The following is a 16868-nucleotide window of genomic DNA, read 5'->3' as shown; positions in this document are numbered from 1 at the left end:
ACTGGTAGCCAAGCATGCGCTGTGACCACCTGCTAGACCTATGCTGGGCTGGCCTGTTTCACAGGAGCAGCTGCCCTCCTTCCTTTATCCTCGAGTGAAAACCAAGAAAATCCACTCACCTAAAGGACACAGCCAATAATGTAAGTTATAAGGGTTAATAAGAAGCCTGAGCTAATGGGCCAATTAGTTTATGATTTTTTAAAAAAAAGGACACAGTCAATTTTGCAGGAATGTATGAGGGGGAAAACACCCCACTCTCTAAAAGAGCAGGTCTCAACTTGTGGGTCCCCGCACCTTTAGGGGTTGAATGACCCTTTCACAGGGGTCGCCTAAGACCACCAGAAAGCACAGATATTTACATTATAATCCATAATGGTAGCAAATTACAGTTATGAAGTAGCAATGAAAATAATTTTTTTTTTGGTTTTTCGAGACAGGGAAAATAATTTTATGATTATTAGTTGGAATCTCCAGCTCGCCCTTGCATGATTCCAAAAGCCCCATTCCTGTCTCTTTTTCTAAACTCCGCCCACTCAGAGTCTCCGAACAAAGGAAGGCGCCAAAAAGCTTCTTCCCCTGAAGCTGCCAGCCGCCTAAGTCCCCATCTAAAGTGCTCAGCTCGTGACCATACTCGGGTACAAACCCAGCTTGTGGCAGACAGGTCATCACTCCTCGCCTACAACCTGTAAAGTCTCCCTGCTTCCGTTTGCCAGCGCGGCTTCTTCAGCCTTGATCTCTGGGACCCGCGAACCGGCCCTGGAGTTGCTTTGGTCCAATAAACCCGTTGTTACACTTTTTCAGTTTGGTTTGATCTGGTTTAATGAGTCGCTGTGGAGAAACCGATTATGAGGGACAGAAAACCTAGTCACCACCACATGAGGAACTGTGTTAAAGGTTGCAGCATTTGGAAGATTGGGAAACACTGACAAAGAAACAGGTGTTTAAAAAAAAAATAAACACTGCTAAAAAACAAACCCCTCTGGTCTGCCGTGGTGCCCACTCCCAACATTTCAATGAGTTTCACTTCACCCAAGCAACACATGCTTGGCATCCATTTTTGTCTCTAGAACTAGGGAAACAAAGAGCATTTCTTGTCTCTGAGGTGGCCTCCTTTCTCCAATTTCCTTTCTGTGCACCAGCATGATGGTGGGTAAGAGAGATTTTGTTGTTGTTGTTGTTTGTTTGCTTGTTTGAATTTTTGTTTGTTTTGTTTTTTGAGACAGGGTAGCCCTGGCTGTCCTGAAACTCACTCTGTAGACCAGGGTAGCCTGGAGTTCAGAGATCCGCCTGCCTCTTCCTCCTGAGCTCTGAGATGAAGGGCGTGAACCACCACACCCAGCTAAGAGCAACACTTGGATTACGGGGATCACGTCAGTTTCAGTTTCCTGCCCATGTTGTTTGTTTGTTTCAAGTTTAGGGCAACTCCCCAAATTCTGTGCTTTTGTCACGAGCCCTGAAACATCTGGCCTGAGTCTGCCTTTTCGAGTCTCACTACTTGTTTGTTTGTTTTGTGTGTGTGTGTGTGTGTGTGTTTTCTTTTTTTTTTTTTGTTATAGCCACCCACCTGACCTCTAAATTGGGTCTTTGGAGGCACTGGTGTCTGAAGGATATCAGGAAGTTGTGTTGAGTTTCTCTCAAATCTCGGGTCAAAGCGCAGTCCCCTCCCTTTGCTTTTTCTATGTATTCTTTCGCCTCCTGTTCTTCTGATTCTAAATTCCAACTTCTGAATTTCATCTCAGTTCCTCTCCTTCCACAGGCTACCGTCGCAAACGTTTTCGAGCGCAGTTTCTGTTTCTTTGTGTTTTAGCAGAAGGTTGTTTTACACACACACACACACACACACACACACACACACGAATATACATATAATAAAGACAGGGTTTCCCTGTGTAGCTCTGGCTGTTTTGGAACTCACTCTGTAGACCATGCTGGCTTTGGCCTCACAGAGCTCCTCCTGCCTCTGTCTCCCAGGTGATAGGATTAAAGGCGTGCACCATCAGGGCCTGGTCTCACTTTCATATTTTATTTGTTTGGTTGGTTTTCTGAGACGGGGTTTCTCTATGTAGCTTTGGAGCCTGTCCTGGAACTAGCTCTTGTAGACCAGGCTGGCCTCGAACTCACAGAGATTCACCTGCCTCCGCCTCCCAAGTGCTGGGATTAAAGGCGTGCGCCACCAACGCCCGGCTCTACTTTCATATTTTAAATATGTGAGTTAATCTGTGCTGTTCCCACAGAGCGCCAGGACTCGGAGCCCTAACTACTGTTAAAGGTCTGTGTGACATACCCTGCACACATACCAGATTGTCTCTAATGCTTTCATTTCAGAAAGAGTGCTCCTTTGAAAATCTCACAGGTTGAGAATTCCTATGCCTCCCCAGAGGGGTGTACCTGTAGGCACAGGGCATGCAACACTCCTTGGCCCACACTAGCCTGAGTGGTGGCTGTTTAGAAATCTCACTGGCCTCAGAAATGGTATATGTACGGATCCACTAGTCTTGAATAGTTGTCCCTGAACTGACAATGGCCCTTCTGCTATGAGTGGGTCCCAGCTCAAATATCACTCCCTCAGACACGCCTTCCCAATTTTGTAGTAATTCTGACAACTCTCTCTCTCAAGGCTTTGTTCCCCTATTTTGATGCAGGCATATTACATCATAGCACTTTCCACAATTTAAATTGTCCCGCTATTATTACCTAGCCATCATCTGCTTTCTCTCTGCTAGGGCAGTTGAGGTTGTCTTGCCCTGTCACTAGACACCCGACACGAATATGTGAAGTAATGAATAAATAGCACTGCAAGTGTTTACATCCCTACAGTGAGAAAAGTGGTAACAACGAGAAGACAGAGAAGGCTCTGAAAGCCTAAGCTACAGAATGAGATCCTGCCTTAAGAAAACAAAAAAAAAAAGGTGGGGGGAGACTTAAAGGGCAGCAGAGAGGGATGGCGGGTCATCAGCCACTTCTCTTAGCACCTTGAATTCTAGCCATTACAGCTCTCCAAAGCCCCACCGGTGTGGGGCACTGCAAACCCAGAACACCCAGCAGGGGACGCGGAGAACGTGCCCTGTAGGAAAGAGTGAAACTACATTTCCCAGCACCACGTGCGCCGCCGCTTCACTTCCGGTCCTCACAGGCAAGATGGCGGCGGCCGAGGAGCACGATTCCTCTACAGAAGCCGTTCAGACAGCTGCGGAAGAGGAGGAAGCTAAAACATTTAAAGACCTGGTGAGAATGGGTGATGCTAGTGTTGTTTAGCGATGCTGGCGTTAGGCTCTCCCTGGTTTGGGCACTTTTATATCCCGGCCTGTAGCGTATGAAAGCACCTTGGGGCCTAACTTAGGCTTTCTTCAGACTGTCAGAAACTCCGGGTCTCATCAGGCTCCCTCGGGTGCATTTACCTTGTAGGATGCTGCGGAATCCCGGGAGCCCCCGTTTGCCTTTCCAGTAGTGTAGAGCCGTTTGTTATCTAGGGTCTAGAGTAATTGCGTCTTTGCAGCTGGAGTCGGTTTTGCTCTGACCTCGTCACGAGAGGCAAGTTGTTACGACTCCTTGCCTCACTTTACACGCTTGTAAATTGGGTACAACAACAGCTAGGCACTTGTCAGAGCGGGTTTGATGGTTAAGTGAGATAATACGTGTAACAGGCCCTGTGAAGAGATACTGTCTAAAGGAACTGTCTCATGGTGTTCATGTATTTCTGAGATGCACGGTAATCCCAAGTGTAAGGGGCTGCAGGTCACCAGTAGTCTGGCCCCGGTAAAGGCATTTAAAATGGAGGGGAGTGAGGACGTACTCTTTGCTAAAGTACGGTTTTCTGAATTCAAAGGGTGTGACAGATGTGTTGTGCGAAGCTTGTGACCAGTTGGGATGGGCAAAGCCCACCAAGATCCAGATTGAAGCTATTCCATTGGCCTTGCAAGGTAGGTTGAAATTCAGTGTGCACACTGGTGCAGATGCAGTGTGAACTTATACTGAACTAAGTATGTTCCACTGTTGAGACTGCTTGCTGGCACATTTCAAGTGAAGGAAAGATAGAATCCCTACCTGGGTATGATGGGACTACTTTTGTGAACTGAAGAGGCAGAGGCAGGAGGATAGCTCCAAATTTGAGATTAGCTTGATCTACCTGGTAAATTTCAGCTCAGATAGGGCTCTACGGTAAGACCTTGACTCAGACAGACAAACAAGCCAAGGCTACAAGGCAAGACTTTGCCTCAAATAAATACATAAAGCAAGGTGTTGGAAGAAGGCCGCTTGTTTGTTTCCCGGTCACCCAGACTCCCGAAATAATCACACAGAAACCATATTATTTAAATCACTTCTTGGCCCATTAGCTCTAGCTTCTCGTTGGCTAACTTTTACATATTAATTTAACCCATTTCTGTTAATCTGTGTATTGCCACGTGGCTGTGGCTTAACTGGCTAAAGTTCCTGCGTCTGTCTCAGGTGGGGCTACATGGCTTCTCTCTCACTCCGCCTCCTTTCTCCCAGCATTCAGTTTAGTTTTCCCCTTCTACTTCTGTTCTGCCCTGCTCTGCTATAGGCTCAAAGCAGTTCTTTATTAATCAATGGTAATCACAGCATACAGATGGGAACCCCACAGCCAGGTGTGATGATGGTATAAACCTGTAATTCTAACATTTGAGAGGTAGGCACTGCTGTTAATTAACAGAAGAACGACAGCTTTAACCGCCCCCACCCCCGCCCCTCTCCTGAGAACACTGTGCTGTCCAAAATTGCGTAGTAGAGCCTGGCTAAGTGATCAGTGTCTAAGAGATGGGAATTGAGAATCCATCATCCTTAATCTGTGGCTTTGAACACTCTTGGCCATTCCTCTTCCTTCCTTCCTTCCTTCCTTCCTTCCTTCCTTCCTTCCTTCCTTCCTTTCTTTTTATTTTATTTTACTTTTCCTTTGAGACAGGGTTTCTGTGTGAGACAGGGTTTCTCTGTAACAGCCCTGTCTGTCCTGGAACTCACTTGGTAGACTAGGCTGGCCTCAGACTCACAGAGATCTGCCTGCCTCTGCCTCCCATGTGCTGGGATTAAAGGTGTGTGCCACCACCTTTCCTTTTTAAAATATTTATTTATTTATTCATTCATTCATTCCATTTATTTATTTATGTATACAGGGTTCTGCCTGCATGACAGAAGAGGGCACCAGATCTCATTATAGGTGGTGTGAGCCACCATGTGGTTGCTGGGAATTGAACTCAGCAGCTAGTGCTCTAACCTCTGAGCCACCTCTCCAGCCCGCCACCACCTTTCTTGAGATTGTTGTCATCCTTAATTTCCAAACAGTATTTACTCTCCTGTCTCTAGCTGTTCTGCTGCTCCCTTTTGCTGCACGATAGTGATTCTGTCATCACTCTTTCTCACTCTAAAACAGGCTGGGCCTGTTGGATTAGAACTTTCAAATGTGAAGCTGGATGACGGTGACAAATAAATGCCTTTAATCCCAGCACTTGGGAGTCAGGCCAGCCTGGTCTACAGAGGGAGTTTCAGGACAGTCTGGGCTACACAGAGAAACTCAAATTCAGAAGAGTTTTTAGGCACTGGATATAGATACAGATATGCGCACATCCCTCCTAGATTGTAGCTCCGATGTGTCTGTCCTCACCAGGAGAGCTTCATGGCTCCCATGTCTGCATTTTTAGCATGCATATGTGTATGTGTGTATGCTTCTCTCTAGTACTGGGATGACTGTGATACACGCAGAGGAGGAGGGAGAGCACAAGGGGTTGAACACTGGCGTCTCAAGGGAAGGAGTGAGGCTGTGAAGATGCTCACGGGTCCCAGTTAGTTACAGAAATCAGGGACATTTCATGGTGCTCAAGGACTGCTGGCACAACTGTGCCCAGTTGGCTTCTAGCTCTCTCTCTGAACCTTAAGTTCTCTATGTTCCTCCCAGAACTGATTTTCTACAGTTCCTATCTCCATTTTTGGCTTTTGAGATTCCCATAACTAAAATTGGTCACCCACCACATTTCCTTTCACCCGTTTTTGTTTCTGTGTTTGAGATGGGTCCTTGCTGTGTTGTCCAGGCTGACTTTAGACTCCTGGGCTAAGACTTCCTCTTTGTCCAAGCCTCCCGTGTAGCTGGGCCTACAGGTGTGCTTCTTTGGATATACTGTTCAGCTCCTTGCCTCATCCAGGCTCATCCTGATGAAGAATAACACCAGTTGTGAAATTCCCTGTTTATCAAAACTTACTGGGGCTTTATGGGTTCCTTTCTAGCCTCATTTCTTGCCCAGGTATAGCCTCTCGCTCTTCCTTTGTGCGCTGTTTCTTCAAGCCCCAACCCTCTTTCCTCATGTAGGAATAGCTGTCCTTCCTTTCTTTGCCTACTTCCAGATAGAACTCGTAGATCTCTGTTAGCCTGACATTTCTCTTTATGCTCTCATTATATTTTCTAGGGTATATATTAAGGGCCTTATCAAATTAAACATATTTGTGTTGGTGAGATCATTCAGCGGTTAAATGCACCTACTATTAACACTCACTACCTGAGTTTGAATTTTGGAACCTACATGGTGGAAGAGAGAACTGATTCCTACAAATTCTCTGATTGCCACAGCTATGCCATGGAAACGTGCGTGTGCGCACACAGAAAACACACTTAATTAAAAAAATTTAAATTAGCTTCAAATTAAGCCAGGCATGATAGTGTATGCCTTTAATCTCAGCATTTGGGAGGCAGAGGCAGGTGGATCTCTGTGAGTTCGAGGTCAACCTGGTATATAGAGCTAGTTTCAGGACATCCAAGGCTCCACCAAAATCTAAAACAAAACAAAACAACAACAAAAAACTTAGTTCAAATTAAACATAGTTTTATATTTGTTCTATTATTGTATTTTAGCTTATCTGGTTTAGAGAAATCTTTCATTTATTCATTCTCTCTAATGCCCAGCCCGAGACTTTGAAGGAGCACAGAGGTCATTTCTTTGTATTAGGGTTTTGTTTGGTTCTCTTCTTCAGGCCGAGATATTATTGGGTTAGCAGAAACTGGATCTGGAAAAACAGGTGCCTTTGCTTTGCCCATTCTTAACGCTCTGCTGGAGACTCCCCAGCGTTTGTTCGCCTTGGTCCTCACCCCTACTCGAGAGTTGGCCTTTCAGATCTCTGAGCAGTTTGAGGCGCTGGGGTCTTCCATTGGAGTGCAGTGTGGTAAGTGTCTAAGAAGAGTTGAGCCCTGGGGTGTCTTCACGAGTGGAGAAGCGTGGGGAGGAGAGGGCAGGGAAGCGCTGTTGGCATGCTGTTGACTAAGGAGTTGGCGTTGCGGTTCAGTTTTTAGGAGTGGTTGGACAAGTGTAAGTAGGAGTCTAGCACTGGCTTGGAAGGTGCTCCGTGAGAACATTAAGAATCACTGGTCTGTGTTTGCTTTGTTTCTGTAGCTGTGATTGTTGGTGGAATTGATTCAATGTCGCAGTCACTAGCCTTGGCCAAAAAACCACACATAGTAATAGGTGAGTCACTGACCAAGGTGCCCGCCACCACTACCAGGTGGACTGGGGGGTGGCACCTAGGGGGTGGACCTGTGACCTTGCTTGACTTTCAGGTGTCTTCATTGTTTTATGAGTAGTAGATTATTTTCTCATCCCTTGGGTCCTTTCTTCTCAACCTTTCTTGGTAGCCACTCCTGGCCGACTGATTGACCACTTGGAAAATACCAAAGGCTTCAACTTAAGAGCTCTTAAGTACTTGGTCATGGATGAAGCAGACCGGATACTGAACATGGATTTTGAGACAGAGGTGAGTTTTTAACATTGGTCCTCCCTAGAGCTTCTCTGGTGCTCTGGTTCAGTCTGGTTTTGCTTCCTGTGCACCTGTTGTTCAGAGCCTCAGGCTCAGTGAACAGCATGCTGTGGCTTTCTGAGTTCTCAGCGCCTCTTGTCTGAAGAGGACAGTCGTGACTGACTAGGTGGGGGAGGTATGGTGTTAAACCCTCAGTTTCCATTTCATTTGGTGTAGGTCTCTTCTGTATACCTTGGAATGCCTTCCCTGTCTTTGATGACCTACTTGACATTGTTTATTTAATTGAGTAATGTTTATTTTTTGGCCTTTTTCTTAGCTTTAAATTGTTCTTTTCTTTAAATGGCACTTTAAAAATATAACATCTGGTCTGGTATCAAAGAGTGTAAATATTTTCTAAATTTAGCTGAATTTAAACTATAAGTCCCTAAACCTTCTGAGATTTGGTTTCTCAGTTCCATCCCTATGTGTGTTCCCCACCCCGACCCCATCACTGTGCAGAGAATCTACAGACATCTAGTCTGAGTGTCATTGCCATTCTTTCCTGTGTGCCTCAGGTTGACAAGATTCTCAAAGTGATTCCCCGAGATCGGAAGACATTTCTCTTTTCTGCTACTATGACCAAGAAGGTGAGATTTGCTTGGACTCCTGTTTTCCTCTTGATAAGAACTGATACATAAGTTCTTATAAGAGCAGGTAGGCCTCAGTGAGTTCAGGTCAGACTGCTCAATGTGGTGAGACCCTATCCATATAAAACCAAAAATTAAATTAATTAATCTTTTAAAAAGGAATTGATATATAAGCCAGGTGTGGTGTATACCAGCTATTTGGGAGGCTGAGGCAGGAGGATCACAAGTTTAAGGCCCTGTATGCCACAAAATAAGTTCAAAGCCAGTCTGGGTACCTTAGTGAGAACCTAGAACATAAAACTAGGGCTGGAGATGTATCTCGTAATAAAACAGTTGCTAACTTGGGTGAGGCCCTGGGTTCAGTGCCTAGTGTGTGCCCACGCACATGTGGGAGAGAGGGATGGATATATAACAATCATGAAAACACGCAAAAAATAAAAATGTGAGGCATTTAGGAATTGATATGATGTTCTGTCTTCTTTCTTTAGGTGCAAAAACTTCAGCGTGCAGCACTCAAGAACCCTGTGAAGTGTGCGGTTTCCTCCAAGTACCAGACTGTTGAGAAGCTGCAGCAGTATTACCTCTTTATTCCCTCCAAATTCAAGGTGAAGTGTTGGCTTTGTCATTGCTGCCATTCCTGTCCTCACCAGAGCATCTGAGAAAGTGTCAACTCTCGGCCAGCAGAGAGCTGCATGGCCAGCTTCTGTTTATCCCAGATAAAGTGAACATGCCAGGAATTCACAGCACTAAACCAAAGCAGAAGCCGTGATGGAATGGTAGAGTTCCTCCCCGGGCCAGTCCTGTGCTCAGTTTTCTGTTGCCTGCTTATTTCATGGCTACTTTGGAAAGACCTTTCTTGGTGGCTGAGTACAGGTCTGTGTGTCCTCAGGATGCTGGGGTGCTTGATTCACAGAGCTCATATAGCTAGCCAGGTGTGGCAGTGCTTGCCTGTAATCCCAGCACTGGGAATCTGAAGCAAGAAGATCACCATAGGTTAAAGGCCAGCCTGGGCCTCATAGTCAGTTTGAGGCCAGTTCTACAACCTGGACAGCTTAGGGATTGGCCAAGATGGGGCAACTGGGAATTAAGAAACTGAGGCATGGAAAAACTGGGATTGGGTGGGCTGTGTACTCTGATAGAGTCGTGTCAACAGCAACTGGGAACGCCAGCATGTTTATTTTGTTATACATACGAGTAGGTTTAGCTATCCTCTGTAGTGGGTCCTTGTCGAGAACAGTCTCGGGCTGTACACATCCTTGAGGAGGAAGCTGTGGTTGATATTTTTTCTGCACACTGTCAGCATTGGCACACTGATGGGTCCCTGAGCCTGACCAGGAAAGGCTTGCTGTTTCCTGGGTCTGAGGCGGTCAGGACCTTCGTGGCCATATTCATGTCAACAACAACTCAGGAAAGGACCTCAGTCAGCTCCCTACACAGTCACCCAGGGATCCTCCACTCCCCACAGATAAACCTGGGGAGTAGCAGGAAGAAGCATAAAGCTCAAAGCTGGAGGTTTGGCTAATTGAGACTCCTACAAGCTTCGTCTTTTCCTACGTGTTGTTAGGTCTCCAGCCTTCCTTCCAGGTCAGTTATGTACCTTCTTTTGGGTTTGTGATTTAGGATACCTACTTGGTCTATATTCTCAATGAATTGGCTGGCAACTCCTTTATGATATTCTGCAGCACCTGTAACAATACTCAGAGAACGGCTTTGCTACTCCGAAATCTCGGGTTCACTGCCATCCCCCTCCACGGACAGATGAGTCAGGTAAGAGTTCTTTGTCAGGGACTGGTGGGGTAGAATGACAGACCCTGTAGAATAGCATGATTAATGAAAACCCAGAGACAGATATTGGAGTTCAACCTGAAGGTCAGAAAAGCAAAACAGTCAGCAACTGGCCTTACCTCTGCTTCAGTTCAAAATGGCAATTCTGCCTCCAGGAATCTCAGAATGAGACTGTGTGTAAGATCTGTCTCCTCCTGTCTTATATTCCTCTCTAGTGGTGGGAATAAAGGCCTACACCACTATTGCCCAGTTTCTATAGCAAACTAGTGTGGCTACTGGGATTAAAAGTGTGTGCTACCACTGCCTGCTCTGTAAGGCTGACCAGGGTGACTGTTTTACTCTCTGATCTTTAGGCAGGCTTTGTTTATTAAAATACAAATGAAGTATCACTACATTGTTTCAGTAGATTAGTGCAGCAGGGACAGAGGGCACCCTTGCCTATTGCACACTCCTGACTTTATGGGCACCAGTGTGCATTGCACACTCCTGATTTTATAGGCATCAGTGCTCCTTGCACACTGATTTTATGAGTTTCAATGCTCCTTACACACTCCTGATTTTATGGGCATAAGTGTGCATTGCACACTCCGGATTTTATTGACTCCGGTACCCATTGGATACTCCTTATTTATGGGCTTTGACATATTGCTTTGTGAGCTTGCTTTCCTTTTTCAGACAGCAGGTAGCTCATATTGGAGTATTTCATAGATGAGATGGTTCTGTTGGTAAAATACTTTTCTGTGCAAGCATGAGGACGAGTTTGAGCTCAGAAACACCCAGAGCTGGATGTGGTGACATGTACTTGTAATCCTAGCTGCCTGGAGCTCAGCTCACTGGTTAGCCAGTTTAGCCTAACTGCTGAACTTCAGGTCAGTGAGAGCTTGTGTCTCAAAAGGACATTGTCTCAACACCTAAAGGTGTCCTCTGGCCTATACATACATGTTCATGCGCATACTCTTGTGCACCTGTGTATACATGTGAATACACATGTACACAAAAGAACATAGGTAGTTGTCTAGTTTGTAAGCTGATGAGTCAATATATTATGACTCTGGTCTCTAAAGACTTTAATATTTTTTTATTATTATCTTTCTGACATGTGGGAAACAGTCCCTGTTTTGTGTTACTGTTTGTGGCCTGTCTTAAGTATTTTTTGTTGTTTCCATATTGTTTTGACTTGAGAAACCCTGCCCTTGACTTAGAAGGGGAAACTATATTAAAAAATTAATTTATTATTGTGTTTGTATTCCATGTCGAATATGCTAGGATTTCTTCATTTTTCAGAATAAAAATTTCTCCTTTTTTTCCTCATTTCAGAGCAAGCGCCTTGGATCCCTTAATAAGTTTAAGGCCAAGGCTCGTTCCATTCTTCTAGCAACTGATGTTGCCAGCAGAGGTCTAGATATACCCCATGTGGATGTCGTGGTCAATTTCGACATTCCGACTCATTCTAAGGTGGGTCCTCTTGATGCCTGGACTTTCTAGTTCCAAAGTTTATTTATTAAATAATATGGGTTTCTTTTGCTTGTTTTTCCGGAGTTATAATGTTCCTGTTAGTTCAGTATCAAATCTGAGAAAGTGGTGTGGTAGAGCTCATTTGGTAGAACTCTCCGCTGGCATGCACAGGACTCTGGGTGTGAGGTGTAGCCCAGATAAACTGGAAATGGTAGCACAGCTCTGTCATCCCAGCACGCCAGAGGAAGAAGCAGAAAGATCAGCACTTCAGGGTAATTCTCAGGGACATAGGAAGTTCAAGGCCAGTCTGTGCTACAGGAGATCCTGTCTCAAAAAGCAGCACTGAGAAAGCTCTTGACTGATTTATTCTCATTTGTACTTGTCTGTGCTTGCAGCATGAGCCCATGTGAGTGTGAAGATATCCAGGGTGAGTTACTAGACACGGTCCAAGGTCCAGGTGCAGGATGCTGACCGCTCAGTCTCACTTTTCAGACAGCGGCTTCTGTTGCTTAGTGTTTCCATACTTTGCGGTCTTGGCACTGTTAGCATTTGTCCTGGTGGATTCCTTGTCCTGGGAGTTGTTGTTTGCGTATAGTATGCTTAACATTCCTCGAATCTACTTGACGACAGTATCTCCACTCTGCCAGTTGAGACAACCAAAATGTTTGAGGCATTACCAAATGTCCCTTGGGAGAGGCAGGATCACCCCTGGTGGAACGAACGTTGTTTCTCTTGGCTCCTTGTTGAGCTGTTACAGATAAGTTGCTGTCTCGTTAGATTTTCACAACTCTAAGTTTGGGCATTCATATCTAGCCCTGGACTATAAATAGAAACTAAAGTTCAGAGATGTGCAGGTAATTGTGTAGGACCCCTAGGTCCAGTGTCGCTATAGCCATGGAGTTAGGTGCTGTAGGTTTGTCTTTGTATAAGAGAAGGCAGGCATTGGATGAATTTTCTGACATGAGAATGTTATTTAAAAAAAAAAAAAAAAAAGAGAGAGAGAGATTTCTCAGCTCATTCCCAGGCCATGTCCTCTACCTTCCAGAGGCGTGTGTTTTCCATGGAAGGCTTGCAGCAGGACTTTGCGCGCATCCCTTCTTACCTGCTCTGAATTTATTTATCGTTTCCATCCCAGGATTATATCCATCGAGTGGGGCGGACTGCCAGAGCCGGGCGTTCTGGAAAGGCCATTACTTTTGTCACACAGTAAGTGAATCCACACTGGGACAGCGCCGTGAGGGACGGGGGCACCGGAGAGGGCACTGGAGAGCCTCTACCCTTTGCGTGCTGATCACACGGGTGCTCTGTTGGCATTCTGTGCACGCGCGCGCGCGTGTGTGTGTGTGTGTGTGTGTGTGAGAGAGAGAGAGAGAGAGAGAGAGAGAGAGAATCTGTGCAGTACCCTGGGTAGAGCATAGGTCAGCCTTGGGTGTTATTCCTCAGGAGCCATCCCTGCTGGGTTTTGAGGCAGGGTCTCTCTTTGGCCTGGAGCTTGCTAAGTAGTCCAGTCCAGGCTGTCTGGCCTGTGAACCCTGGGGACCCACGTGTCTCCTCCGTGTGCACCACCGTGCCCAGCGTATTCTTCTGTGGGCTTGAACTCAGGGCTTCATGCCTGCTCCTTGAGCACATCACCACTGAGTCATCTTCAGTCCTGGCTTTCTTAATTCTGAAATGGGAGCCACTCTGACCTAGTAAAATTTTGGTAAAGATGGGATAATTCGATGGTCATGATAAATCTGTCTTAAAAATAAAGACGGAGCCGGGCGGTGGTGGCGCACGCCTTTAATCCCAGCACTCGGGAGGCAGAGGCAGGCGGATCTCTGAGTTCGAGGCCAGCCTGGTCTACAAGAGCTAGTTCCAGGACAGGCTCTAGTAACTACAGGGAAACCCTGTCTCGAAAAAACCAAAAAAAAAAAAAAAAAAAAAAAAAATAAAGACGGGAAATACTGTGAAAGAGGTCATGTATCTTGTGTCGTACAGAAACACAAATGGCACCTGCTACTTCTTTCAGTGCCAGAACTGGGGAGCAGTGACCTTTCCCTTAATTACAACTGCCTAGAATGACCATGTTTGACTTTTTTTATTTTTAATTTTTTTATGTGTGTGCGTGTTTTGCCTGCATGTATGTCTGTGTACCACATGTATGTCTGGTGCCTGCAGAGGTCAAATGAGGGTGTCAGATTCCCAGCGTCTAGAGTTACAGACAGTTGTGAGCCACCATTTGAGTGCTGGGAATTGAAGCCTGGTCCTTTGGAAGAGCAGTCAGTACTTTTAGACAGCAAACCATCTCTCCAGCCCTGTTTTAAAAGTTTATTCTTTGCCAATTTCGCACATGTATACAATGTATCTTGAGCGTATCTGTCCCCCATCCCCCCCCCATCCCCCCTCTCTCCCATTCACTCCCCCCCTTTCCTTCAGGTCCTCTTGTTCTTTTGTACAACACTGAGCCCAGTTAGTGCAGCTCTTATGAGTGCACGTGGGTAATTTCCCAGGGGTCCAGCACAAAGCTTCATTTTTACCTGTATTTTGAGAAGTAGTCATATATTTAGCATTGTTTAAAACTGGTCCGTACTGCAGTATGCATGATAGCATGGCAGTGAGCATCGGAAGATGCTGGCATCACCAGCCCAGCAGAGCCAGGCAGTTTTCTTTCCTCAGGTATGATGTGGAACTCTTCCAGCGCATTGAGCACTTGATTGGGAAGAAACTGCCCGTCTTTCCGACACAGGATGAGGAGGTTATGATGCTCACAGAACGTGTGAATGAAGCCCAGAGATTTGCCCGAATGGTATGCAGTGTCTGTTTTTCCCAGCTTCTGATGCTCTGACCTGTGCCTTCATCTTTACCCTTGCATTTTGTTTCAGAGTCGACATGGGCAAACAAAGGTTGAGGGCTCATGGGAAGTTCACCACTGAGTCTGGTTTGGTGTGGTCTGACCAGGGTGACCACATTCTCCACTCTTCCTGTAACTGCCCTCCTCCAACAAAGGTCAATCTCAAGGTCAGAAGGCTAGCTGTGGCTAGAGTGAGCTCGGGCATTTTGCTCACCACTCAGAACCAGTTCCTCACCAGTAAATTGGACATAACATTTGCAGTGTATACCTTGAGTGTATTCTGAGCACTAGACAAGCCTGTGTGAACTGTGAATGTATAGGGTAGTGGCAGAGGCAGCAGTGAGAGAAGGTTCTGGAGGAACCCCTTGGAAGTTCTGTCTTCAGGCTTCCTGTGGTTTTCTGCTCACGTGGAGTTATGTTTGAGGTTTTGTTTATAAAAGTGCCATCTGTGGTGGGTAAGAAAGGTGGACGGCACCTGAGGAATGACACCCACAGTTGTTTGACCTGCATGTGCGCACACACAAAAATGGACGTCCCTCTCCCCTGTATACTATGCTACCTGCAGTGAAGTATATTGCCAAATGGCTAAATCCTAGCACTTTTGAAGCTGAGTCAAGGGAATCACTGAGAATTTCAAGCCAGATCTATACACTGGGAAAGATATTCAGGAAGTATAGACAGTATTAAAGTAGTAACTGAAGAGGTGAACCGGGCCCCAGGGAGAACCAGTGATAGCATCGAGATCATTTTAACTCACCTAGTTACACGTGACTAATGTGCTTCACCAAGTGTAGGTCCATGGAATCTTTTCCTGTCAGTGCCACCTCCTGCCCACCATGTGATCTGTTTGTTGTTTTTAGATTTTTTTTTTTTTTTTTTTGGAGACAAGGTTTCCCTGTAACTTTGGGGCCTGTCCTGGAACTAGCTCTTGTAGCCCAGGCTGGCCTTGAACTCACAGAGATCTGCCTGTCTCTGCCTCCTGAGGACTGGGATTTAAAGGCATGCACCACCACCCAGCATATTTTTGGATTTTTGAGGCAGGGTTTTTGCTGTGTAGCTCAGGCTGGCCTTGCACTTACTAGGTAGCCTGGGCTGCCCTTGAACTCATGTCTAGCCTCTTGCCTTAGCCTCCCAAGTGCTAGGACTATAGCTATGTACCACCATGTATGATCATTCTTTAAAGCTACAAAGAATTCATCACATTCACATAACATGTTTAGGGCTATGTTGAATATCCTAGTATGTGTGCCTTTGCTTGTTTTCTTAAACTTCTAGGAGTGAGATTGACCAAGGAGTACACATACAAAGTTTGAATTTCTACAGAATGCCAGAATGCAGATTGCCTTCTAGAAAAGCTGCAGCAGGTCACGTGACGGGGACATCAGTGCTAGGGCCACCATTCTTTTCCCGTCTCTGCCAGTCTTACTTTATGTTCACGCTTTGGTCACTGTGTGTAAGGTCAGCGGTTTGTTCATTTGGAGTTGATTCTTAGCCTTTGCTGATATCCTCTGACCTGGAGGGTATTATCGTGTTCAGTCCTATCCTTTGTGCTGTCCCGCAGGAGTTAAGGGAACATGGAGAAAAGAAGAAACGTAAGCGAGAGGATGCAGGGGATGACGATGATACCGAGGGCGCCATGGGTGTGCGGAACAAGGTGGCCGGAGGGAAAATGAAGAAGCGGAAAGGCCGCTAGTGGCTGCGGCGAGACCGGGCTTCTGCTCTGCAGCTGTGAAGAGATGGAAGGCGGCAGTGGACCCGCCTTCCCCTCCAACAGTTCTGAGACTCCAATCTTTAAATCCTGTCCAGAGGCCGGTCAGCCCGCTGGGAGCTCAGTTTTCTCTCTGAGGGATGGAGCATCATTGCAGTGGGACAGCTCTGACCGTGTTGACCCGGACTGACCTGTGACTCAAGTGCCGTGGGCCCTTGTGCATTTCTGCTTTTTCCACCTGCAAGCCAAGGGCCCGCTGATGAAGAGCATCGTCTGTAGTTAATTGTAAAGCTTTTACAGAGGGGGTGTAAATCTATCTCAGCTGTCATTAAGTCTGATATGGAACAATACTTATTATTTTTAAAGATATATTTTTATTATTTGTGTGTGTGTTTCTGTGTGTGCATGCACACATTTTTGTGTAAATGCCCACAGAGGACAGAGGACTCATCTCCCTGGGAGCTGGTTGTGAGCCCTCTGTTGTTTATGCTGGAAATCAAACTCACGTCCTTTAAAGAGCGTATTCAAATTCTTTGGAGATCTTGCTGTTAAAGGGCTTTGTAGCTCTTGCTGACAGAGGCCTGTCAGTTTGGTTACATGACAGATTCATTAGTTGTCCTTAATTAAGGGAAACGTCATTTTGTGATGGGAAAAAAAGAAAATCAAGAGGAAGATGATGGATGATTTTGGAAGGGAGGTCCTGCTTAAA

At 45.9% G+C, this 16868-nt stretch overlaps 1 protein-coding gene across 1 annotated transcript; it reads left to right on the top strand.

The window, feature by feature from the left end:
* Positions 1-3122: 3122 nt before the first annotated feature.
* Positions 3123-16539, top strand: Ddx47 (DEAD-box helicase 47). Its single transcript, XM_038318797.1, has 12 exons — positions 3123-3225; positions 3827-3920; positions 6976-7164; positions 7392-7463; positions 7631-7749; positions 8307-8378; positions 8867-8983; positions 9999-10145; positions 11481-11618; positions 12754-12824; positions 14277-14406; positions 16013-16539. The coding sequence occupies exons 1-12, from the start codon at positions 3139-3141 to the stop codon at positions 16142-16144; spliced, it is 1368 nt and encodes a 455-aa protein (XP_038174725.1). The 5' UTR covers positions 3123-3138; the 3' UTR covers positions 16145-16539.
* The last annotated feature ends 329 nt before the right edge of the window (positions 16540-16868 follow it).

Source organism: Arvicola amphibius, chromosome 2 (genome assembly GCF_903992535.2).
Source record: "Arvicola amphibius chromosome 2, mArvAmp1.2, whole genome shotgun sequence".
Taxonomy (NCBI): Eukaryota; Metazoa; Chordata; class Mammalia; order Rodentia; family Cricetidae; genus Arvicola; species Arvicola amphibius.
This window is presented reverse-complemented; position numbering and strand designations above follow the sequence as displayed.

Excerpts from the sequence above, each read along its gene's own strand:
- Ddx47 (XM_038318797.1), top strand. The coding sequence starts at position 3,139 with ATGGCGGCGGCCGAGGAGCACGATTCCTCTACAGAAGCCGTTCAGACA. Across the intron at positions 7,464-7,630 it reads AAAACCACACATAGTAATAG|CCACTCCTGGCCGACTGATT; the intron begins GTGAGTCACTGA and ends CTTTCTTGGTAG. Across the intron at positions 8,379-8,866 it reads CTGCTACTATGACCAAGAAG|GTGCAAAAACTTCAGCGTGC; the intron begins GTGAGATTTGCT and ends TTCTTTCTTTAG.